This window comes from Apteryx mantelli, chromosome 5, assembly GCF_036417845.1.
Source record: "Apteryx mantelli isolate bAptMan1 chromosome 5, bAptMan1.hap1, whole genome shotgun sequence".
Lineage (NCBI taxonomy): Eukaryota > Metazoa > Chordata > Aves > Apterygiformes > Apterygidae > Apteryx > Apteryx mantelli.
In genome coordinates, this window is record NC_089982.1 from 61,857,936 (window position 1) to 61,882,808 (window position 24,873).

At 37.8% G+C, this 24,873-nt stretch overlaps 2 protein-coding genes across 8 annotated transcripts in view; both read right to left on the bottom strand.

Moving 5' to 3' along the window:
- Positions 1-10,266, bottom strand: part of WDR19 (WD repeat domain 19) — a 45,365-nt gene extending 35,099 nt beyond the window's left edge. The window contains exons 1-6 of one of the 2 annotated variants that reach the window (XM_013949497.2): positions 10,181-10,266; positions 9,877-9,942; positions 5,775-5,900; positions 2,483-2,598; positions 1,781-1,896; positions 424-504 (exon numbers count right to left, since the gene is read on the bottom strand). In XM_013949497.2, the coding sequence (XP_013804951.1) occupies positions 424-504; positions 1,781-1,896; positions 2,483-2,598; positions 5,775-5,887 (426 nt within the window). In that variant the 5' untranslated portion in view covers positions 5,888-5,900; positions 9,877-9,942; positions 10,181-10,266. Of the gene's footprint in view, positions 1-423; positions 505-1,780; positions 1,897-2,482; positions 2,599-5,774; positions 5,901-9,876; positions 9,943-10,180 lie in introns of those variants that run through there. The other variant, XR_001293554.1, reaches the window with a different exon arrangement.
- A 2,346-nt stretch (positions 10,267-12,612) lies between these two features.
- Positions 12,613-24,873, bottom strand: part of KLHL5 (kelch like family member 5) — a 62,617-nt gene continuing 50,356 nt past the window's right edge. For all 6 annotated transcript variants that reach the window (XM_067298133.1, XM_067298134.1, XM_013949516.2 and 3 more), the window contains 5 exons: positions 24,454-24,678; positions 24,024-24,186; positions 21,464-21,676; positions 18,947-19,118; positions 12,613-14,347 (listed from right to left, as the gene is read on the bottom strand). In XM_067298133.1, coding sequence (XP_067154234.1) covers positions 14,291-14,347; positions 18,947-19,118; positions 21,464-21,676; positions 24,024-24,186; positions 24,454-24,678 — 830 coding nt within the window. In that variant the 3' untranslated portion in view covers positions 12,613-14,290. The remainder of the gene's footprint in view (positions 14,348-18,946; positions 19,119-21,463; positions 21,677-24,023; positions 24,187-24,453; positions 24,679-24,873) is intronic.

Genomic DNA, 24,873 nt, shown 5'->3' on the forward strand with positions numbered 1-24,873 from the left:
AGAGTGGTGATCTGTTCTAAAAACTGATTGCTGAAAAACAGCCTCTGAAAGCTAGCATCTCAGCCATTTTCATGATCCTGCTCCTTCCTCTCCATCTGTCATATGTATATACTGTTGTGTATTTATGCTGTGTGTATTTGTTTAAGTCTCTGCACACATCTTCATCTATTACACTAACCGTTATAGCAAAACTGTTCAATTATCTGTCATACTGATAATTGTTGCACTTTTCATGAACACATCCTCATTGAATAAAGAGGTATGGCTATACTTCAAAAGAAAGTTTTGAAAAAAAATCTTCAACATCAAATTTTAAATCAAGGAAGAAAAAAAAAAATTACTTCCTAGTGCACAGAGATTGCCAGCAGAAACCCTGAAACATGGCCTCAACACTCTTTGTAGTATTTTGTATTGACTTCTTACTGTGCTTTCCCTGGTTGATATTCTTTCATCAGTCTTCATAACTGAGAACTGCATATCACTGGGATCTGAGCTCACTGAGGTCTGAAAGAAATAAGTGCAGATTGGGAAATCAATATTTACTGTAGCAAATGCTGATGCTAAACAATTGTATTACTGCTGCCCTGGACATTTTAGTGTTAGGATGGATGGAAACATGACCTCAGTTTGGATCACAATGACATGTTATATAGGAATTCACTTGAAGAAATACCTAGAAAACAGTTAGAAATACAAGTCCAAAGAGAGAAGGAAATATCAAGATGAGGAGAAAAGCTTGAAAGATGATATTATACAGATAGTATTAACTGAAGCAGTAAAAAGAAACAAGGTCATTCCCAAAAGAATGCAAACCAAACAGAGAAGACTGAGAATGAGACAAACAGGTTAAATATTTCCAATGCAGTATAATACGGATGTAGCTTATCTGGTTTGGGTAGTGATAGTAATCTAGCTGCAGTAGCACAGGCTATTGCTTTTGTAGTCAGTATGAGATTACAAAACCTCGTAAACTAGCCTTGTTCAGGTCTTTACTGCCTTGACAGTTTCTAGTATCTGAGCTAGCTATTTTAAAGCACAGACATATCCTAAATTTTTTTTTCTTTCTTCCTCTACAATGTAGGGATATCTTTAGATACAAAAGTGGAAGCATATGAAACGAACTATGAAAGATTTCATACTGTCCTTTGAAAACCTTGAGTGAACCACCATTCATTAAAGTTCAAGAAGTCAAATACACTCATTGCCACATTATACCACAACTGTCTTTGCTTGGAAGGACTGCGATGTATGTAAGCAAACAATGCTTAATTAGAGAATCTGAGTGTACTTGGAAGAAGCAATGAAATCAACCTCTCAGCGATGTGATGGAGGTCCAGTCTAGGACAAATCCTCAAACATCAGAAGCAAGTCTCATTGTTTAACCAAGGTAAAGCAAAAACAACACTATAAGTATTCCCTAAACATCTTATAAAGAGTCATGGGAGAGCTGTCCTACGCTGGACCTGGGAAAGACTACACTCCTAAGACCCTGTTGCAATGGACACAAACCAGAACCAAGGTTGAGAGAAGTATGTTTAGGCAGCACCAGAGCAGAATTGCAGAGATTCCAATATCATAAATCATGCTGCATAACACAGACTAAGATATTCAGATACACCCGCATCCTGTGTGAGTTTTCCCAAGGCTTTTTTGTCATGAAATCAGTGGGACTGAAAAGGTAGAAGCTACCATGAGTCCCAGTTTCCCTGGACTGTGACTGTCTCAGGGACCAGGAGTATTAATGTATGTCTTGCATTCAAATGAGGTTTATAAATACTACCTGTCTTATAGTATCCCCTTCCTGATTGCTTATAGTAATCATTTTGTCTTCGCCTCCTAGTGCCAAAAGGTTCTCAGTACTCCAGCAACCGCAAGTAATCCGCTTACTGTGCTTACCTGAAAAAGAAACAAACCTATAGGACATAAATGAACGCAAACACAAAAAGTACGGGATGGAAATACGGTCTGTTTGGCCACTCAAACACAGATTTTCATAATGTGAAACAACCTACCAGAACAATTAAATCAAACTCAATTGTGAAATTTTTATTCTAAAGTTTTTAGCTTTCTACTGCCAGATGAAAGTCTTTTCACCTTATAAGAACCTGCACAGCCACTGGTCTTCCCTTTCGTTGCATCAGATTTCTGGAGACTATGCTACAGCCTTAATTTTTCCATGTAGAGGTACTCTAAGCCATAAAAAAAGTAACTTAGTAACAACAACAACCACACACACCCTTTGCAAACTGTAAAGCAAGAAAGATAACAAAAGTTTCTCATGAGGCAGCACTAGCTATGTATAATCTTTTTTTTAACATAACATTGTAAAAATATAGCAAGGACAACAAAACAGAAGTTGCAAGTTGAATATGAGCACATTTTGAGTTGCATATTCACACACAGAACAAAAAGATATCTAAGTGTATTAGCAAAATTCTACTCTGTTACAAATATGAAAGCTTAATTTCAATACAATGCATACCAAGAACAGGAATCTTGCGAGAAGTCTGACGGTTATATATAAGCAAGTTTCCCTTAGTCGTTCCAACAGCAAGTAAAGTTCCAACTCGAGACCATAATAAGATAGACATTGCATCCCTAAAATAAAGAAAATTCTTACATTGTATAGTAGAGGTTCCTTTCATGTGCTTACACACAAAATACTTCGCATATGTTTTGAAGTTTTATGACACCACAGATTAAGCAGAATTTTTAAACTAAGTAAATGGTCTCTACAACAAGTATCAGAATTATTTAAGTATGCACATAACAGTGAAAGTAATAAACAGGAATATGAGTTAATGTAATAAGACTTGTACAAATGGAAATGTGTCCATAAAAATCAAGTGCCTTTGACATAAACATATCATGGGTAATTTGGCTGACAACACAGTTCTTAAAAAACACTGATAATGTAGGTAAGTGATATTTTTCAGTTCTGAATTGTTCTTTGTACTTAAATAATTCTATGAATACAACCATTTCCAAGTTAATAGATCTTCTAATTCCTTGACAAATTAGTCAATGTAATAGGAAAGCTTAGAAAGAGCAATTTGCACTTGACATTTCAGATAAAGTAAGGACAAATTTGGCCTACATTTGAGGGTACACTGAATAACACTATACATTGCAATTAAAAAAAAAGCCTCCTAAACAAAAAAAATTTAATCAAAAATTTCTACTGTGCATAGTTATTTCCATCAACATCTCTCACATCTTTTTAACCCTTTCCATAAGCATACAATAGCAATCCAAACCAAATTTTGGGCATTAATTAACATGTGAAATGACTTCCAATATTTGGTTTGCCTGTTGGGGATTTTGTTTGTGCTTTTTTTAATTTTGAAGAGAGGAGGATACCAGGAAAGCCTGATTTCCACACAGTTTATGCCTTAGTGCTTATGCTGCTTAAGCAGTAACACTGTGACAAAAGAAGCACGAGGCACTTCAATTAATTTATGTATAAACCATCCTAGCAAAGCTGCCTCCAATAAGCAATTTGCCTCAGATATTACAAAGAAAGATCATGAAGGAACTGCAGTAAGAGCATAATCTGTTTTGATAAGTACCTTCTGTGCTCTTCTGTGCTTGCAAACTGGTAAGGTACTCTTCCCCCCAAAATACTTGTTTACATATGAAAAGGTGGTATAATACTGTCTATTTCTTTATGCAACATAGTGTGTATAAACATCTTCATAAATTACTATGATCCTATAAAAGGCTATGGTTTAAAACTGACCTTTTCAAAAAAACCCTGCTTATGAAACCTATACAAAACAAATCATCAAGAACTATTTTAAGGCCAAAGCTGATGTATCCTACCAGAGCAGAAGATTAAAACAATGCCCATTATAACAACATCTACACTAAAGAGGCATATCGCTATTAGGTAATGACAAAAATGGAATGATTAAGAAATAACTGAGTAATCCAGAAATAGCTAAACATTCTGAGGGATGCCTATCTGATGCCACATATAATTAATTAGAAGGTAGAAAGAAGTTAACTATTTTGAATTTCTTGTTGTATGTACAATCATTTTCTGGATTTGAAACTGTTTTCTAACATATGACTTACCATTTTAATAACAAATAATCTTCAAAAAAATAACATCACTAAATCATACATAGTTTAAGCCACTGTGCATTTTGTGTGAAGTGGCTGTACTTTTTCTTCTCTAAGAGCAGTAGAAGTTGTAAAAAAGTTATTTTTTTAATACAGTTTAAGTTCAGTTTCAATGTATACATATACATGGTACTAAGCTGTAAAATATGAAAATATCCCATAATCAAATATCCAATATTCCAAATGAAGTTCACAAAGCACAAATGTAAATGCCAATGCAAATATGGAATACTTCCATATTTCAGACATGGAGTTCTTAACTTGAATCTGGAAAAAAAAAAAACTCTGCAAAAAAAGAGTCCCACAAATCTTTTCAAATGAACTAAATTTTTTAATTTAATGGTTGAAACACTCCAATTTTAGTATCTTTCTCTACTTTTTACATAAAAGCAAAAGAAATTTAAAGGGTTAAATCAGAAGGAGAGTTTGGCTCAACTCACAGATAAATAAAATAACAGCAGTACCCAATTAGCTGTTTCTCTGCTCAGGCAAGTGCCCTAACAACCATGGCATGAATGTTTATGTAGAGTGGAACAGCTTAGCATAAGAGATTCAAAGAAGCCAAAATTTAAGTGTTAACCCAATGCTTAATTGTTAAGTAGGCCCCAGGAAACTCTTTGAAGTCCACTGTCCAACTCAGAAAGAGAGGGATTTGAACCTGTGCCTTCCATATCTCCTTCAATCCTAAAACAAATAGGAGCATCACATCTGTTTTGTGAATGGCATTTCAATCCTTTTATAAATCTAAGGGAAAAAGGAAAAGTCCTAACACCACTAAAATCATTTCCCTTTCTTATTTTAAAGTTCCCATTTACTTGGGTGAAATACTTTGGAGAAAGTTTGGCTGGTGTAGTCACCAAAAGAATTCAATCATCCTTGTTGCTACCACAAAGTGGAAACATTAAAGAGAAACTCTCTTAGGACTTTGGCAAGGTTGGCAATTAGAAAAGAGACAAAAACCCCACCACAGTAAACCCCTCAAAACCAGCAAATCATACCAAAAAAATTCAGCAACAAACTGTAGAATATCAGTCTGACAGTATATATCCTCTATGTTAACAAATTCGACCTTTTAAAGATTAAGATACAAAAAAGAAGTCCTAAAGTTGAGAACTCCTCATGGAAGACACCAGTGAAGGGAAACGGGACAGGATGGTAACTCATACTTTCCAGTTTTGCATATTTAACTTAGCTGTCTAGTCTTTCCATACCCTTAATGAACAAACAGTGAAGTTCTCTTCACTCTCAGGGTACCCAGGTTGCAAGCACAACTTTCTCCACTATATCTGAAGCCTCAAGCTGGACTTCAAAGTTAGATGATATGAACACTCTCACATCTCGTGAACAGGCCCATGGTTCAGGTGTCAGTATTCATCCCAATTTCTAGAGTAACAGATGAAGTAAGTCTTCTCAAGTAGCTGCATGACTATAGGATTTTATAGGTTAAACACAACATACACTCTACCCATAGACAGAAAACAAAGATTACAATGCATGAGTATGATATCCCAATGGCAATTCAACCGAGAAACATATTGTATCATATTGCACTAGCATCAGCTTCTAAGTCATTTTAAAAGATAGCATCAAGAACAGCAGATCATAATGGTCTAACTCTTCAAATACATACTTTTAAAAAACCATCTTACCTCATGCCACTGTCTAGCTGGCTTGTTTTGTTTGTGTTTGCATCCCACAGATAAATGGTACTAGATTTGTCTGTGATTACCGCTAAAGTATCTCCATCCTTATCCCAGTCCATAGCAACACAGTTACTGAAGGAAAAAAAGTAGTTTCACTAATAATATTAAAATGTAATAATGTTAAAATATGTTTAAAAGTATACAAGAACAACCAGAACTGTATACAATAAGTCCCTGCCCTTCCTTTTCCCTCCCAAGCAAACCCATAACAGACTGTTAGATTTATATAGAAAACATATTTTACAGCAACCACATTCTCACTCAAATCTTATCTAAACTGCAGAGGCTGAAAAGAAGGTCATAAAAAGAGGATTGTTACCTAGGTTCGAGAATTTGAAATACCACCATCTAGATTTTTAAGAGACACTGAAAAACCCTGTAAGGTTCTATTTTGTCAGAGGCCACTCCCTATTGGGAATATTTCTCTCCTAGCTTCAAAAGTATAATGAACCTGGATAAGAAACCTATGCAGAAGCAAGAAAAGCCTCTACTCACAAATAGTTCCCAGAATGAACACAACAGCAGACATATCCATGAATCTCTACTGAATAGGAAACAGCATGGTTTACAATATATTTTTACATCAACATATGCTGCAGACTAAAAACCTATGACATATGAGACTACTCTTTCCTTTCTAGATAAACAAACTGATAGTTTCAGGTTAGAAAAGGTATCTTTTTGAAAGACTCCACTCTCCTTCCTATTCAAATGAAAACCACTAGTTCAAGCAACTACAAAAGTGTCCCGTGGAAAGGTATGTAATACCTGTAATGGCTGTAAGCAATTTCAGTAAGTTCAAGTTTCTGCTATCTTGTCTTTTTAAAACCTTCTTGTTAATACTTAACAGCCAATAGGAGCATCAAGAGCAGGTATAAAAAGAACAGCAACAAACAAAAGGGAAAAAACTCAGAAGGATAAGAATTAAAACAAATTCTATCAACATAATGGTAGGATGATGCTTATGGCATCAACTATTATAGCAGAAGACGTTTGATATTTTGAACTCCATTCTTATGTAAGAAGAGGTCTAGCAGACATAAGTTAACCAACAAATAAAGCAGCAAAGTTTGGACTGAGTGGGAGATTCTCCATATAAGCATCCTTGTTTCTGCTTAAACTGTGTATCATAGAAATAGTACTTCATAATAATAATAATAATAATAATAATAGAGAACTTATTTTTCAATCATGGCAAAAGGCTGGGAGTAAATAATCAAAAGACTAAACCTAGACTTAACTAAGTAGAGGATTTGCTGGTAGGCCTGAAGATGTCAGTACTATTCACACTACTGTAAGCGGATGATAATTATTTTCACATGACTTAAGAGCAGGTTGTTATTACACAATTCTTCTCTCTACTTTGCCATTGGAACAGAACATTTAGAAATAACTATTTTAAAACCAGTTAAAATGTTATATATACCAGGGGTCATAGACCCCTGAAGGAAAGAATCACATTTGTATTGGGTAAGCATGGCTATATCATGGGCAGAGGGCCCAGGCAAAGAGCAGGAGAACTGTGAAATTCCAGTCGAAAAGTGTAATGGCACAAGGCCTAAAACACAACAGGACTGATTTATGTAAAAATACAAGGAGAAAGAAATGCAATTAGGCTTATAGCTATGATAACTTTTACCCAAATTGAGGGTCATGGGAGGGTTTAGGTGGGTTTGAAGAGAACAGAGGAAACAAAAGTTTTCTGGCAATCATTTCCTGACCCTACTCCAGAAGAACTCTATCTGTTTTAGCAACAGCTGATCAATAGCACAAATTGAATAAGTTCAATCTTGAAGGACTCCTGAACTGTTGGTTAGGCTCTCAGAAACAACCAGTCATCAGTAATCTGTAAGGCTGCAGGAGCTATGACCTTCAAGCTTTGCTCAGGCTGCTCAATCTACAGAGCTAGAAAACAAGCACACAAGGGAATCTGGTCTGACTGCTAGTTAGCAAGGACAAGTAATTTCTTAAATGAACTTCTGTAGCCAGAAGGACTGAGCTTCTGTATAAAAATTTTTCACTGAATTACCAGATACAACCCGTTTGATTAGATTAGGACCCAAATTAGCAATGGAGCTAGAAGACCAGCCAGGAGGGACATCACAGGGCTATAACTTTACCTTTCAGTGAAGGTGCATGTGTGAGAGCAGTACATTAAAGCTTTGCATCTTTCACAAAGTGGTACAAAAGGCTCATTTCTGATCTTTTGGATCAAAGTCACACAAACAAATCTCCTTTTCTCCCTGCACTAGCTCCTGACCCTGTAGGAACTCCCCTTCCCATCATGAAAGCCAAGGCGTAAGGTAATGCTAAGGACTCCCCTTCCCAACATCTGCACCAATCCCCAGAACGGTGGAGGACCCCCAACACAAGCTCTTCACAGAATTCACCACTGATTCCACCTGTCTGACAGCTTTCTTCTCTTTTGGCATTTTGCTGGACAGAACAAGCATATACAATATGCTCGTTATTATGGGCAATACAGCACAGAATGAGCTGGGCCATGGATACTACCAGCAGGTCAGCTAGGTCAGATGCAATGTAATGTAAGTACAGGGAGTATTATCCCAACCTTTTCACTGACATAGCCAGCCCACATTATGAATGGTACCTGACCAGAATAGAAGTTTGATATAGTCCTTTTCATGAGACCTTCCTTGTGAAAGGACAGCAGAAACTGACAACCACACACTCATTAAGAGGCTCACCTAAACAAAAAAGCTGTGTCAAGATGCAGTGATCAGTAGGATACAAGCAAGCTTGGTAAAGACAATGAGAATCAGGTCTGTTAGTTCGGTGTAAGGTGGCAAATACCATAAACTCCAAAACCGGATTTCTAGAGGGTTCTTGGGGAACTAGTGATTGTGGCTCAGACCTACCAGTGATATAGGGATACATAAGTGAAATTCTGGAAATGAAAGTTAGACTGGAAAAGAAAGTTAGGATTTAAAACTTTAGTGGAAGGTTGTTTTTGTTTAAAAAAAAACAACAGAATTTAATGTTTCATATCTTGCATAAAAAGAGAAACCTGAATTTTCAACACGTGGCTGAAATAACAATATTAAGAAGGAGAAGGAATTAATTTTATTGTGTATAAGAAGCTATCTATGGGAAGAGTATGACCTCTCATAGGCAACACGTTAGCCTTGACTAAGGGTTCCACCCTAATCAAAATGAATCAGGTTGCTTGAAATAATCAAAAAAATCAGGAGTTTGCATGAATACTTAAATTATGAGCAGGTAAAACACCCATACAAAATGGAAAGTACATAAATGACACCATTGCTACATCAGGTAGTAATGGTGCCCAATGAAAGTAGATTTATACAGCAAAACAGTGTGAGGACCTGATGTCACAGCATGTGCACTTCAAGGGGTTTTACTCTGGACATTGTCTAGCCTTTTCCCTGTGGACAGAGGTTTTTTTAGCAGTTGGAGTGCAACTTTCAGTTTAGTTTCATCCGAAAGGAATACAGCTTGTACACTCTGAGACCACTCTCTATTGTGAATCAAAGCACAGTAAATAGGAAAAATAGGGAGATTCACTTCAAAAGCACACACTTGATCTAAACTAAAAATGCTACCATAGACATTATGCCAGTGACACCAACAAAAGTACTAGCAACAGAAGGATATTTTTCCTCAATAGGGCTATGATGCAAATTAGTAGAAAATGGACAGTAGTGAGAATGTAGTCGCTCTAAACATAATGTGGATATATTGTATATGACCTCGGTATGTTTATTCTTAACCTCTTATCTTTTTCTAGCTTTTTAATGAACTAGATCAAGTTTATTATTAATAAAGAAAGCTTTGGATATAAGGATATATTTTTCTGACTATTCTTGATAGCTTATTACGAATTCACCTTTTGTTTCAGGACTACATCTTGTCTCACATTCCATACATGCTCATAAGCTTGTCTTCTTTTCTAGCTATATCAACCAGAGATAGTACCCCTTCCTACAAACCTCTCATATTGTATAGGCACCTCATCAGAAGAGTAGCATTTTTAAAGTATACATTTCAAACCCATCTTAGTACCTACCCTGGTAAGTTAATTTCATTTCTCTTCTGACCATGACGATCAAAAATTTTCACAATGCGATCACCTCTAAAAAAGATTAGCATACAGGATAATTCTTTTTCTTCATCTGCAAATAATGAGTTCATAAACCTTTTTCCACATTGAACTTTTATATCACAGTAAGGCAGCTCAAGAGTTTAATATTTTTACATTGATAGGGAATTGATAAATATTTTGCATTGTTTTAGATCTGTTTAACAATGTTTTCTCCCCCCTACTCTCAATGATTTGTATGGATATATACAACAGATATTTGTGATCTTACCCTGTTACAGCAAGGAAATTTCCCAAAGTTTTCTGCCAAGCAAACTGCACAGGGGAACCAGACCAAGCTTTTTCTAATAGAGTGAATACTTGCTGGGGGACAAAAAGGAGGGAAATTATACATTTTTAAATTGTAAGCATATAACAATATTACATCCACTTAACACATGTTAACAACTATCAGTTCTGTGGGGAAAAAAAAGTTCTGGGCAATAATAATGCACCAAAGGACCAAAATTCCACAGAAAATTCTTTTGGTTTGTGCTGGAAAAATTGAAGTTTCTGGTGCCGAGTGCTTGCATTGAGAACTACCATGACAATATCACAGCTGTCATTTTTTACTCTTATAGTCACATATACTGGAACTGAGACATTGCAGGAGACTCTCCCCTTCATGTCCAAAAACCATAACATTTAGCTCGCTAGGTTCCATGGAAAAATCTGAGACCAAAAGACATCCTTAGGGCACAAAACACAAAAGGCAATGAAACAGGTAAACATCTCTTCTTTTAAAAGATATGCAACTGTTCTGTCCTCTCTTAACTCAGGACCTCAAAGCAACCTGACTTTGAAGGAAGATTCTGACTTCTGACTAAGAAAGTTTCTTAACTGTATTTTCCTTTCACAGCCCCTGGATAGATTTTTCTGTGAAATAGGGGTGGGATAAATCCTGCAACTTTGTTTCACAGTGTAGTCTCACATTTTTCCCCCTCCCACATCACTGGATAAACACCAAATGCCTGGAAAGCCTGCTCAGCCTTTGACGAAAAAGTTCCCCATCCCCTCTGTCGGGTACACATAAGCTCAGCCAATCTTCACGTTCAGTTTGCCTTTTACTTACATAAAGTATACGGAAGTTAACGAGCACTGCACCTCACAAACACAAATAGCATCCAACAATGACATTTGATTTTGAATCAATTTTAATAAAACACTTAATAAATCAATGATAAAGAAAAACGTTATGGGGGTGCAGGCCAGCTCCAGCTCTTCACGACCCCCGAGTACAGCGCCAGGGCAAAGGCGCAGGGCCCCAGCCCCTAGCGCGCCTGAGCAGGGAACCGTCCCTCTCGCTCCTCGCGATCCGAGGAGGGTGCCCTGCCGGCTGGAGGCGGCGCTAGGGCACAGCGACACCAGGGCGGCGGCAGCACACCCGGCGTCTGGAGGTAGCGGCTTCGGCCGGCCCAGCGGCGCAGGCAACCGTCGCGGGAAGGATCAGCCCGGCCGGAGGCAGAGCGCCCTGGGCCGCAGGGGCCGTGCGGGCGGCGGCGGCCCCGCTCTCCCCGGTAGAGGCAGCCCGCCCGGCCTCCCGCCAGCCGGAGGTCGCCAGGCGCGGCGAGCACGGGCCGGGTTTTATCCGCCGCGCCGCCCTCCCCTCCCCAGGCCGCAACCGCCGCCAGGCCCCGCTCGACGCCCCGACGCGGCGCGGGGACACGACGCACCGCAGCACCCCCGCGAGGCCCGTCCGCCGCCCGCGGGCCGAGGCGCCGCGTCGCGCCCCCTCCACGCCGGCGGCTGAGAAAACTCACCTTCATGGCGCCCACCGCTCGCCAGGCAGCGCCGCGCGTGCGCATGCGCCGCGCCCCTTCGTCCCCCTTCGTTCCCCCTTGCCAGCGCGCGGCGTCGGTGTTACCCCGGAGACGGGGGGCGGGGCGGAGGAAGGCCAGAGCCAACCACAGCGGACGGACGGGGTCCCGCCCCGGATCCCATTCGAAGGCTGCCCTCGTGCCCCGCCCCGGGCGGTGAGGCGGTGGCTGCGTGCGCGGGGCTCGGCGCCTCGCTGCGCCCGCGAGGGCGGCTGCTGCCCCGCCGCTCGCTGCGTCACGCCGGGCGTCTCGCGGCCGCTGCGGCGGTGGGGGGCAGGCCCGCTCTCGCTGCCGGTGCTCCGTGCCCCGGTAGGGGAAGCCGAGCGCCGGCGAGGAAGGCAGTGCCGTGCCCCCACGCGTGGAAATGATACATTAAGGTGCTGCGTTAAATGAAAGCTGAGGTTCATCAGGAGCGCCTAAACCAGCTGAGTTACGTTAAAATACAAACTGGATCAGCTGTTCAACGCCACGTTTGATTTAGAACATAAACTGAAACTGTACGAGAGCAGCTGTGATGGTTTGCCATAGCTGTACCTGCTCTATGAAAACTTTAGCTGCTCTCTTTAAAAAAAAAAAAAAGGGTCGGCAGTACATTCTGTAATAGCTAAAAAAGAGCACAGTTCCAGCACTCCACCAGTGCAGCACAGCGCAAGGGAAGAGGAAGTGACATACTCAGAGGTTTGGTGTTTTGCTGGAAACACAAGTTATGCCAAAATGGGATTATGCTAATAGAGTAATCGAATTTTTAAAAATGACATACAAACAATAGTTTTAAAGAGGAGTAGGAGTCTCCTATGGCACAGTAAAATCATCATATACATTACGGTGAGGAATACAGCATTATATAGTATGTATTATAAGTATCCAAAGAGATATGTTTTTGTAAAAACATAAGTCCAACAAGATGAATTGTAAAAATAACATTTCCTAATTAAATCCTTTAAATTGCTAATGCATGTACACAGCATTATTTTGTAAGCTACAGAAAAAAGGAACTAAACCATCAAAAATGTATTTAAGTTTAACTGTATTCAATTTCAAACAGTGCAGATTTCATCACAAAGTTTTACTGCTCAGTAATTTCTTTTAAAACAATAAATAGTTCACTGAGAGCATTAACACAAATTTTAAAATTACAAATGTACAAAGACTTTGGGTATCAGACACTTCAAACTTACTTTTCAAAAACATTCAATGGGCTCACATCTTCAAAGTCTCCATTACAAAGAAACATACTGTATTACCTACTGTTTTGAAAACATCAGAAACAAGGCACAGAAAAACAAATACAAAAAGACTTTCAGAGAACATTTGGAACGTTCAAGCAATTCTGTGTAACATAACATAGCAGTCAAAAAAGGCAAATTATAAAGTATCTGAAAAAAATTAAATAACTGTTAAATAATGTAACTAATCTGATTTAATCCTATGAGGCACACTTACTCTCCTACAAGATGCTGAACATGTTTAGATGGTGGTAGTTAAGCACCTTATAGGACTGGGCCCCTTACACTTTGAAGTAACAATTATTTCATTTCATCATATAAAATTATACTTTTAAAATTAGTGCAAAGCCTCAGGTAAAATATAATTAAAGAGTATCAAAGTAGACCCTTAGTGTAGGTGTAATGGAATCCTTACAAAATTCCAAAGTGCTCCTATTAAACTTCCATAGGTTAACCTTTAGTCACACTTCAGAATTCTTTCAACTTATAACTCGTGCTTTCTTAAAAATAACAAAGTAAATATAAGAATCAGATTAAGTAGAGAAAAAGGTATGATGTTCTGCATCTTATGTAAAACCTTTAAAAGTCCAAAAAGTACACTGGATGCCAAAAAGTTTCTGCAGAAATTATTAAATAGAAGATTACTGTTAGTGTAATAAGACAATATTTAAAATAAGGCTTTGGTTAAATAAAAAGTATACTACATTAGGAATGCTGAAAAAAGTGCAAAAAAATTCACCAAATACACACCTTCATTTCCAAGGCAAGCATTACACCCGCCATTTACAATGGTTTGCATTAGTTTGTCAGCCTGCATTGTAATAGCTCAGATACCTATAGCAAAACATGTTTATTAGAGGCAAAATAAATATATGGATTCCAATCCTGTAACTTGTTTCACCCAAATCAGTGAAACTATATCCATTAATAGCATCACTCGTGTGCATGTTTGAGGGATCAAGGCCCTAAGTCTGTAACATTTGATTATTTTAGAACAGAGTTCACTCATTTTCTTAGTATTTCCTAAACAGAAGTCCTCTGCTTGAAACTAGCTGGTCACAGCTGATTTGCTTACAAATAGAATTCTTGTAACATATGGGTAACAAAGATGATATTTTTAAAAAGGTGCTCAATATTGGTCCATAACAACAACATGTATATGCTAGCTAAGACCAAACATTTTGCTCTGTAGTGGATATCCTGCATCTCATGTTTATTGGTGCAATGTTAACTTGCTTGAGGTAAAAAAGAAACCAGCTGAGTCTACAGAGGAGAATGTCACCTTCATAGAGAAAATTATTAAAGTTTTACAGTCACAACGCATGCTCCAGCTCTTCCTAAGCACAATGGTGCAACCTGCAAGCAAAAAAAAAAAAAAAAAAAAGAATGTAGTCCGCTTTAAGTATTTTTTCTAAGATTGACCATGGTTAACAATTGTAATAATAGGTGTACAGCTGTAGTAAAGTAAAGCTGCAATATCATCCACATATTCTGTAACTTGACTTAAAAAATTAAATTGAGACAAAATTGATATAAAACCCCTCAGAAAAAGTATTTTATGATAGGGTTAAACTCCTTGAAATCAACAGCAAAACCCAAGAATATGAAACAATTCTTATTATTGATTTCAACTACTTGGTATTACAGGAAAAAGAATCCTTTCTTGTGAATTATTTATCAAACTGGATAACTGACCTAGACTGTCTGACAACTGACTGGCAAAACTGTTTCTTTTTCTCTCAACCAGAGAATCCCAAATGTGACAGGGACTTTGAGACAAAGATTGTTAGGTGGGCGGTGAACTTACGTAGGGACAATACATCTTGAAGAGGAGCCTGCAGGTAAATAACTTACCTTTCTCCTTCCACATGTACATCCACACATAGTGCATCAATACAGACATTGGCCTACGTTGCTGGAAAATAACTTCTGAGGCCCTAACAAAATAAAGGCTAAAAAGCAGTCCTTTCAAAGGCAGGACTCTGATGCTTCAGCAAGAGGATAATGCTTTAACAGTGCTGACTGCACGGATCCCAGCTACAGTGGATCCCTATGCCACAGGGAAACTGCTACTGTTGCTTGAGCTCTAGTGGAATGAGCCCTAATCTGTACAAGAGATTCCCTTCTTGGCTGTGTCACAGCACGTTTTCAGACGGTCAGTTATCCACTGAGAAAAGTTCTGAATGGTTACATAGGTAAGCCTTGGACCATTCAGCAGCTGACATAAAAAAGGCCCAGAGACCTTCTAAGGGGCCTTGTGTTGCCAATGTAAAAAAGCATGGCATGCCTGCATCCAGAGAATGCATGAGGTTAGTACTGGAGATATGTGGCTTAGGGAGTGGAGATGAAGGGGCACGTACACACTTCCTGACTTAAGTGAAATTTTGACACCCTCTCAAGTAAAATCTTTGTATGGATTTTAAACCCAATCTTAAAGAAAAAAAAAAAATAAGAAGGATCAGCCAAAGTCTGAACTGCTTTATTTTCCTTGCAGAAAATCACTGTGACCAGAAATGCTATTTTTATTGACAATGAAGAAAAGAAATGTGTTACCACTGGTTCAAATGGCTTTCCCATTAAAGATTATATCGGATTTAGGTCTCAATGTGGGAAAGGAAGTCAGACAGAAAAAACAATTAAACCCTTCAAAAAGCTACTGGTAATATGATGAGAATGTGGCAAATCCTTAAAAGTACAGGCATGCAGGACCAAGACAGCAGCAAGGGGTACCATGAGTGAAATAGAAATAAAACAGAGTTCTTTACATCCAACCAAAAGCCCAGAATTACTGTCAAACATAAGATTGGATGACATGATTTAGCTGTCTTCCATGCCATGAGAAGGTAACTGTTTCTCTGCCTGAGTTTTCCTATTATGTAGGGTTTGTTTGTTTTTTTTACTCTTGATAAGAATGTTTTTAACAGGAAAAAAAAAACAACAAAAAACCCAACTGTGTTGGCACTCCAAGACTCACTAAACATACAAGGCACAAGATTAAGAGAAGTGATATTCAGATGCCAAAGACTACCTGAGTACATTGAAAAAAAGACTGGGCAATAGCAGAAAAGCAGTTGCATTTCTTGAATAAGAAAGTACTCTTCTAAAACTGCATGGGCCAAACTGGGACAGAAAACCATCAGTAATATTTTACTTGGCTAACCTTGAGAACTACCCTGAGAGGAGGAGAATTAAAGGAAACATATATCAACCCTCCTGGTTATGGATCAGCTATGCATGCAATTCAACCTGGGAACAAAGCAGTTCTGGGGCAGAACTGTGGATATTATTAGTTGATTGCTAAGGAAAGGAAACCAGTCTTGGGATGGCCTCAGTCATTTGTAACTGTTGCCAAAACCTGGTTGCAAACCCCACATTTACAATCTAGTATCCTGAAGTTTTAAGATGACGAAGTCTGTGTTGTAGAACTCTTAATACCACCAGAAGGTAAACTGCTGACAAATGAATCTAATAGCCTAAGTGTTCAGTCCAGCCTGACTACTTTAAATAGTTGAAAATACCTCACAAATTGCTGGGTTTTGGTATAGAACATTACAGTGGTTTCACTGATCTACATGTACTGACCTGCAACACATGGTAGAAGTGTACAAGCAGATCTAAACTCTCTCTGAATCTTTGTGTATTTTGTGCAAATTGCACACAGTCCTTAACACCTGAAGTCTCAGACCAGTGAAATGAGCTTCCCAGCAGAGAAGTGAGATTTCCTGGATGAACTGAAAAAATCTAAGATATTGTCTGGGATCTGCCATCAACAGATGGAAGCACAATTTGGGACAGACAGTGCCACATTCATTGAATAATCGGTAGGAATACTGACCACTCAAATCTGTGTTTGCCAAACTTCATGTTCTAGGTCTTCATTCATTCTCAGAGATATCAAGATGCCTTGTGATGTAAGAAAGCTAAGAACAGCCTTATTGTGATAGCAGGACAAGACTCCAAGCTTGTTGTGAGATTTATTGGGGATAAGAGCAATCCTATCAAAGAAAGGCTCCAGTTGCTATTAAGCCCAGTTCTGAGTCTTTTAGTTCCAAGCAGTGAGTGGAAATAGGGTACTATTTTCACGTGTTTACTCTGAAAACAAACCTAAAATGTTTAGAGGGGAAGCTGACAGAATATACCTCCCATTAAAGCAGATTGCTTTTTCTGAGTCAATCATCCAACTATGGAAAAACCATTATCGCTTGGCTTCTTAGAAGCAAGAAACTGGAGCCAGAATCTTTGTGAAGACCACTGTTGGGATAGAGAAACTGAAGAGGAGAACTCTGAAATCTCACAGTGATCTTGACCTACTGTGAAGCCAAGACAATTCTAATAGGAAGATCTGTCAAGGCTGTTGAAGTATGAATGTAGCATGTCTTGAAACTCTAACAAATCTGCTGGAGTACCTAAATTAACAGTTTACAAGAATAAATTAACACCACCATTTTCACCTGAATATTTGATAAAATCTTGTTTAGAGTTCTTAAAATCAGAATCAGTTTCCCCAGCCTCTATTCTTTCATTGTAACGGGAAGTCACTTCTGATAAGACCCTTTTTCACTGAGATTCTCTTGGACTTGAAAAGGCGGCAGTTTCTAAAATTTCTGCCCTAAAATTCCACTGCCCTCTCCTGAATTCTATGTGGATGAAGTGGTGGCAGGTTGCTCAGTTAACAAGAAAAAGGAAGGTACACAGACACTTCCAAATCCCTCTAGTAAGGGTCCAAAACTGGCCTGTGTACAGGGATTGGGGATTCAGTGAAATACAAAGGGTCAAGGCTAAGGATCCAAGGTTACAAGTGGTTACCACCTATACAGCATGTGAGGTTCCTTTAGAAGTAATGGTGAGGAGCACTGCTACACATTTTTCTTCCTTTAGCAGGACAAGTAATGTTATGGATTATCACTATCAGTACTGCCACTGAAGGCCCCAAGCTCTGGTGAGCCTTTCTGGATGCCTTACCATGCTTTTAAGATCTTGTAGCAGTATGCAATGGGGGAAATGGAGAGCTCAGTGTTCTTTGTTACAAAGATTTTGACAGAGTGCAGTTCAGGAAACAAACTTATTCTTTTTGAATTAGCAGTTTTGGGTTATTATTGGGATAGCATATTCACAAGGTCAGAATTCAGTTGCCTTAATAATGGTGTCTAATACTAGGTCATCTAGTTCTAGATGACCTAGGACATTCATCCTGGCCTGCAGCTGCCACTGCAAAAGGGCCTAGGTCTCCCATAGATCCTGTGTTGTATCTGCTACCATTCTGTGGATGTTTCAGATACTTTAGGGTATCTCAAATGGCAAGAGATACCAAAGGACAGTCTGCCCAGGCTGTGCTTATGTGAGCTGCTCCCACAGACAGGCACATTCCTGGAGCTATAAAAAAGTAAAAGTAATAAAGCTATGAATTGATAGTAATGATTTCTGATCATAAATTGAAGATTATTTTTTAGCTAGGTGAAAAGACTTCCTGACAGTTCGACACAATATTCATAGAATGTCAGGAAGGGATTGTTTATTAAGAAGTGACCAAAATCTTGAAGAAATTGATAAACTTGCTGAGAGGCACACTGGAGCTAAAACTAAACTCCATTTATCATTTATTTTCAGAATAGGAAGTCATGTAAACAGAACCCTCTATGACAATTTGGGAAACGTCTATATATTCTGTTAACTGTATATACACAAAATTGTCAAAGTGATATACATAGTCAAAGAAACAATGACAGTTTATTAGGATTTAAAAACTGTCTATTGAAGGTGAACCATCTTGAGATGGTAGATTAAATTAAATCTGGAGAAGTTTGTAAAGAAAAGAAAAAAAGAAGGAAAAGATTAACAACAGACTAATAGAAAAGTGCTTCTTAGAGGAGGAATTTGTTTTCTCTTTGTACAGAGAGGCACACTTGAAATAACAGCAAAATAAATAACAGTGTATGGTTTGATCAGAAACTGTACCTGTGTCCACTCATTGGTCTGGGGATCATAGGACTCTACTGTATTAAGGTATGTTTGCCCATCATATCCTCCAACAGCATACAACTTGTCACCAAGAAGACACACTCCCACTGCATCTCTGCTAATGCTCATAGAGGCCACAGCAGTCCACATATCTGTTTTTGGATCATACCTAAAAGATAATTTTTATTATACTCAAACTGATGCCAAAATTCAATGGAAAAAGTACTGGAATTGACTTTCTCAAGGTAGTAGACAACAGGTACTATTAGGAGGGCACAGGCTTTAGATGTTAATTGAAAAGGATTTTTTCCCAAATATTCTCTTTGAAAGTGTTTATTTAATCATCTGGTAACACTGTCAGTATTAGCTACATATTTACTTTGTGCTGCTTTCCATACAGTAATATATTCATGTGCATGCACATGCTCTTACTACATTTCTTACTGCATGATTAAACACACCACTCCAGAAACAGTTCTGCTGCTAGACTACAGCTGGGGCAAGTGCTTCCTTTTTTAAGAGATAACCATTAAATGTTAAAGTATAGGCTGTTAGAGTGTGGTACTAAAGAGATTCACTTACCAAGGAAGATTACCATTTTCCAAAAAAGGCCCTCCCCAAATCCCCCAAACCCCAGTTTAAGTTTGACAAAATTCTGGGAGAAAGGCAAAACCCTTAAGACAATTTATAGCACTTCTTGAATCATAATTTCCTATCATCAGAATTATCAGGACAGCAGAAGACAGATCATTTAATGAAAAAAATTTAAAGGGATTCTAGAATGTATCAACAGTTTTTATAAGTCAAACTAAGAATTAAATGGGAGGGTCCATGCTATTCTTGGGTTAAGAACTTATTTTAACCTGATTGAAAGAAACAGTGTTAGATAACAGCTTACAGCAGAACTGATGGAATCACAGGGTTCTGAAGAACTATACAAAGAAAATATTTCTTTGACTAAGAGATCTTCCAAAAATCATACTTGTAAGAACAAGTTTGGAGAATACAGGTCTTAATTTCTTTTCATGAAAGGCATGGATGTAATGAGCTCTAACAATTTTATCTTTAGTTCTCCATTCAAAGTACTACAGAAATGCATGATCTATGCAAACATAATTCTAACATAAAAATACTGCCTGAAGCACATGCTGCAAATAGAAGTATAATGTAGTGAAAGAGGGCAATTTATGTGCTACATACTGATTTTATTTTTCAATTTGAGTTACTTTATAATTCATTCATAAACCAATACAGAGGTATTGCTCTGGAAAAAGCAACTGTTCCATTGCAAAATATAGTGATAAACAAATATTCAGAAGCTTCATATGGCTTTATGAAGCTATTTCTTTTTTTCTTTCTTTCTTTTTTTTTTTTTAAAGAGGAACTGTTTCCATGAAGTTGAAGATTTTGCATCTTGATTTCACTGTACAGAGGGAAGACATAATGCACTAAGATTATTTCAATTTATTGAACTCATGTAATGCATAACCATGTTTCAGAGAATACTGAGGCAGAAAAATACATGGACTTTTCCTGTTGCTTTCTCTTGTGCTACTGATTGTCTGTATTCTCCTGAAAATTTAATATCAGCTGAGATAGAGCTTCCTAACTGGAAGCCTTTCTGGGGTCTTGTTAATGTACCTTCCACATTTTAAGTGCTATGGGCCATATTATATATTTTAGGGTCTATTAGGACATTGAAAGTTTGAAAACTACACCTCTGTTTTTTTGCTAGAGAGCAGATAAGATCTCCCAGCCTAAAGAGATTTAGTAAAGGGAGAAGTTGGTGACAAAGAAACACTGGTAAGTGGTGGGAGATAACAGGAAAGAAGAGAAGTGGGGAATTCCACCTTCTTCGGGTGGAGGGGAAAAGGAGAATTAAAGCATATGTCAGAAATACTTGAAATGATAGCAAAGAATTAATGAGGTTTCTTAATGAGGCATTAAGAAATATTTACTGACATTTTTACTTGTTTTATGGTTCACATGTGATTCTGTCATTTATAATGCAATCATTCCATAATAGCTTTATATAAATACATAGCAATTTCAGAATAATTAAATTACATGTGAGTTTCTCAGAGTCATCAGGGTATACAGGAAAGGATATGATATTTAAAGGTCCACAAAGTTTGATCATTAACTCATTTAAAAGTTATAATATGAACTCATAATGAAACTTGTGAAAGAACTTCTGTTCCATTTGTAAAGACCTTCAGTTCCATGTTCTTCTCAATAATTAATTACCATTTAATTCAATGAGATTTTGAGAAAACAAAATGATTTTTCTAGATGAAGTGCATTAGAAAATTCTCTTTTTAATTGCATTGTTTTGGCAACATTATGAATCGTATTATGACTATACAGTATGTTTTTATATACAGGTTTACTCTGCTCACACTAAAAATACAGCTATTCTAACAGATTTTCTACTTAACAGCTCTTTCTGTAAATCACTCTATGTGCTAGCATTATTAGCATTACTAGCAGGATCCTTCTTCATCAGGATATTACCTTTCTACACAGTCTGAGAGTCTGGATGTTAAGTTTGATGCCGGGGCATCATGTCCACCTATTGCATACAAGAACCCATTCCATGTAGTTACACCTACACCGCCTCTTCTTTTTGACATTTGAGCACAGAGGGTCCATTTGTTTGTATGAGGATCAAAACATTCTACTGACTTAAGACAAGAACTTCCATCTCGTCCGCCAATTGCATAAAGTCTACAAAGTTAAAAAAAAAGTATTAATATTGCAAATATTGCCTGTCCACCAAAACATTATCATGAAAAAAAATACACAGCAACATTTTTTTGTACAGTACATAAGTTTCAAGTCATGTATGAAGGACTTTCAAGGTTGTTAAAAAGAGAAGTTTGGAAGCACAATTTCAACTTTTGATAGAATTTTTTGTTCCTAGAACTCAGACAGAAGATAAGATTTTGCTCCAGGCTTTTCCTATTGTCACAATTAACACAGAATAAAAATAATTTATTGATTTTAAATTGATTATAACAGCATTTATGTTCCAAATTGTCCATGTAGCTAAGATTTTCAAAATTACCTAAGTGATTTGACAGTCAAAGGCCCATTTCTAGTGGGGTCATAGGGACAAATTCAATAATGGATTTATGCATGTAAAAATTCTGTCCTACGTCAATTTAGGCATGTAAGTATTTTTATGGACGTGAGCTTCAGTTCATAAATGGTAGCTCTAGATAATTCCCTCACATCCACTAGGTGGCCTAGTTTGCTCAGTTCTAGCATACAAAGGTTTCTGGCATTTCATAGCAACAAAGAATTTCAATTTTTTGTAAAATAGGGATAGAAGAAAGACTGGAGTTGGTAGCATTGCATCACTGAAGAATCTTTATAAATAATCAAATAAGTGAACTTGATCAATTCTGGGCATTTCTTTTGATGTTTATGAGCACTGTACACTTAGAAGCAGAAATACTGCATGCCCAGCACTTATTTTGAAAGGTAATGCAGAAAGCACTTTAAAAAGAAAGCAACGCATCAGAAGTCAAGTCTAGTTTGAGAGATAACCTGAAATATCATTAATGAATTCACTTCAGAACCTGAGGCAGATTACAGTATAGTTAAATAATCAAATATGCATTAGATACTATATATGATGACAGTGTGAACATCTGGCAACAGTTACTACAAAGCACTATTCAAGATGTCCTCAGTTTGGGAAATACTTTTTTTTGTTGTTTTTTAAATATAGTGACCACATTTGAATGCAAACCTATTGTAAATATGGTTGACCTAGTAGCTCTCACTAATAATTTTAATACCCTCTTAAAAAAAGACACTTTTATCGAAGCATCCATGTTTAAGAACACAACTTGTTTAAGGTAAGGAATGTACTGAAGTATCTTGAAAAATTGTGTTGCAGTTCCAGAAAGTTTATGACTAAAAATCAATGCTTTATACAACACACCATTTAAATGAACCCCTTAGCCCCCTAAAACACGACAGATTTTTGATCACTTATGCAGTGATTTAGCATTCAGGATGTGGAGAAGGATATATTCACTTCTGTATACGGAGATTTTGAGCAAGTCATCTGAAAGATACCAAGTTACAGACATACCATTGCTAAAAAGTGCAGAAGTTACTAGTCCCACAGCTGCAATACAGTAACTCTGCAGGCATTTTCAGAGAAGTACTCAAGCTTCTTAGCTATAGTCACCTAGTGTTGCTGCCTATGTTAAGAGCCCAGGCTATCTTCTATAGTACAGAGAAATGTGAGGCTCTAATTCTGGTGATTTATATCACACCTGGGACTCTCTACTCATTATTATACATAATAATATATATATAAGACCTAACTTAGGCATCTGAGACTGCAGTTCCACAGCAGCCAAAGCCATTCTGCTTGCTGGTTGTTCACGTTCTTCACCCAGGTCAACAATCCCACTCATTCCTGCACTTGCTCCAGATCTCACAGGACCCTTTGTAGACGCATTTAAAAACAAAACAAAGCAAAAAAACCCCAAGCTTTTTGCTAGCTTACAATACCCAAACAGCTCAAGGGAGGTTTGGCAACTGCCACAGAGGATACATAAGCAGGAGGTGGAAACTTATGGTCAAGAGCATGATAGTCAGTATTTAGGTTAGGTTAGGCTGCCATAACCCTAGTTAGATTCTTGGAGTCAGATGGTGTAAATATTCTGCCACAGCTACGACAATACTAATAGTTTAGATAAGTGACTACAAGGCTGGTGGAAAACTAGATGGACTGCTGGTCTCAAAAGACTGTGATCAGCAGTACAAAGTCCAGCTGGCAGCTGGTTACTAGCAGTGTTCCTCCCAGGCTGACACTGGGGCTGATACTGTTTAACATCTTCAGTAACTCCCTGAAGAGATGGCTTCTCGTAAGTGATACTAAGGGGCACTGTGATGCTGTGGGGAGGCCTGCTTGGCCCAATATGCTATCCCTTCTGTAAATAGAGAGACTATGCTATTAACATATATCTGTCAAGAGAAATACAGTCATTTAGGATGTTTCTCTAATTCCATTAAAATAATGAAAAAGAAAATGGAAGTTGCCTTCACATACTTTCCATTTAATATTGCTACCCCAACAGTGCTCCTTGGAGTTGACATGCTAGCTACAAAGTTCCACTGACGAGCCTGTGGATCCCATCTTTCTACTGTATTCAGGTAGCTCCAGCCATCGTGTCCTCCTACAGCATACATGGGACCTTCCAATACAGCTACTCCTTTAAAAAAAAAAAAAAAAAAAAAAAAAAAAAAAATCTGGATAAGGGGATGGGGGGAAAAAAATCACATTCTCCTAGCCACAGCCCAGCACGCACTAAAAAATGCTGGATATAGCCTGAAGGGGAAAAAAAGAGTTCAACAACAGGTCAGCATTAAAACAAAGTTAATCTTTTCCCTAAAATTTAATTTTTAAATTTTTTTTAACCAATCTGAAAATAGTTAACCTTTTAAAAATAAGCATTCAGCCTTTACAGAACTCTACATACCAAGACCATGACGATGTGTGGACATAGGTGGCATTACACTCCAAGTTTTTGTTCTAGGGTTGTAGCACTCCACAGTATTCAGTGTTTTCAGTCCATCTCTGCCACCAACAACATACAATTTATCATCTAACACTGCAACTCCAAACTGTAATCTTCGTCCATTCATGTTTGCAACAGGGGTCCACATGTTGGTACGAAGTTCATACTTTTCAATGCTTGTAGCTCCTGATTGATATGTAAGTTATAGAAGAATTATTGGGATAGTTTTTATTTTAGCAATATGCTGATCCCACAAGACCCTTCAGCATGTTCTTAATTCTATGTATATGAATACCAGATTCCTTCTAACTACCATTACATTTACAGTATGGAAGCTTCTATAAAAAAAAAAATCTGAGTAGCTCTGACAGAACCCTTTAA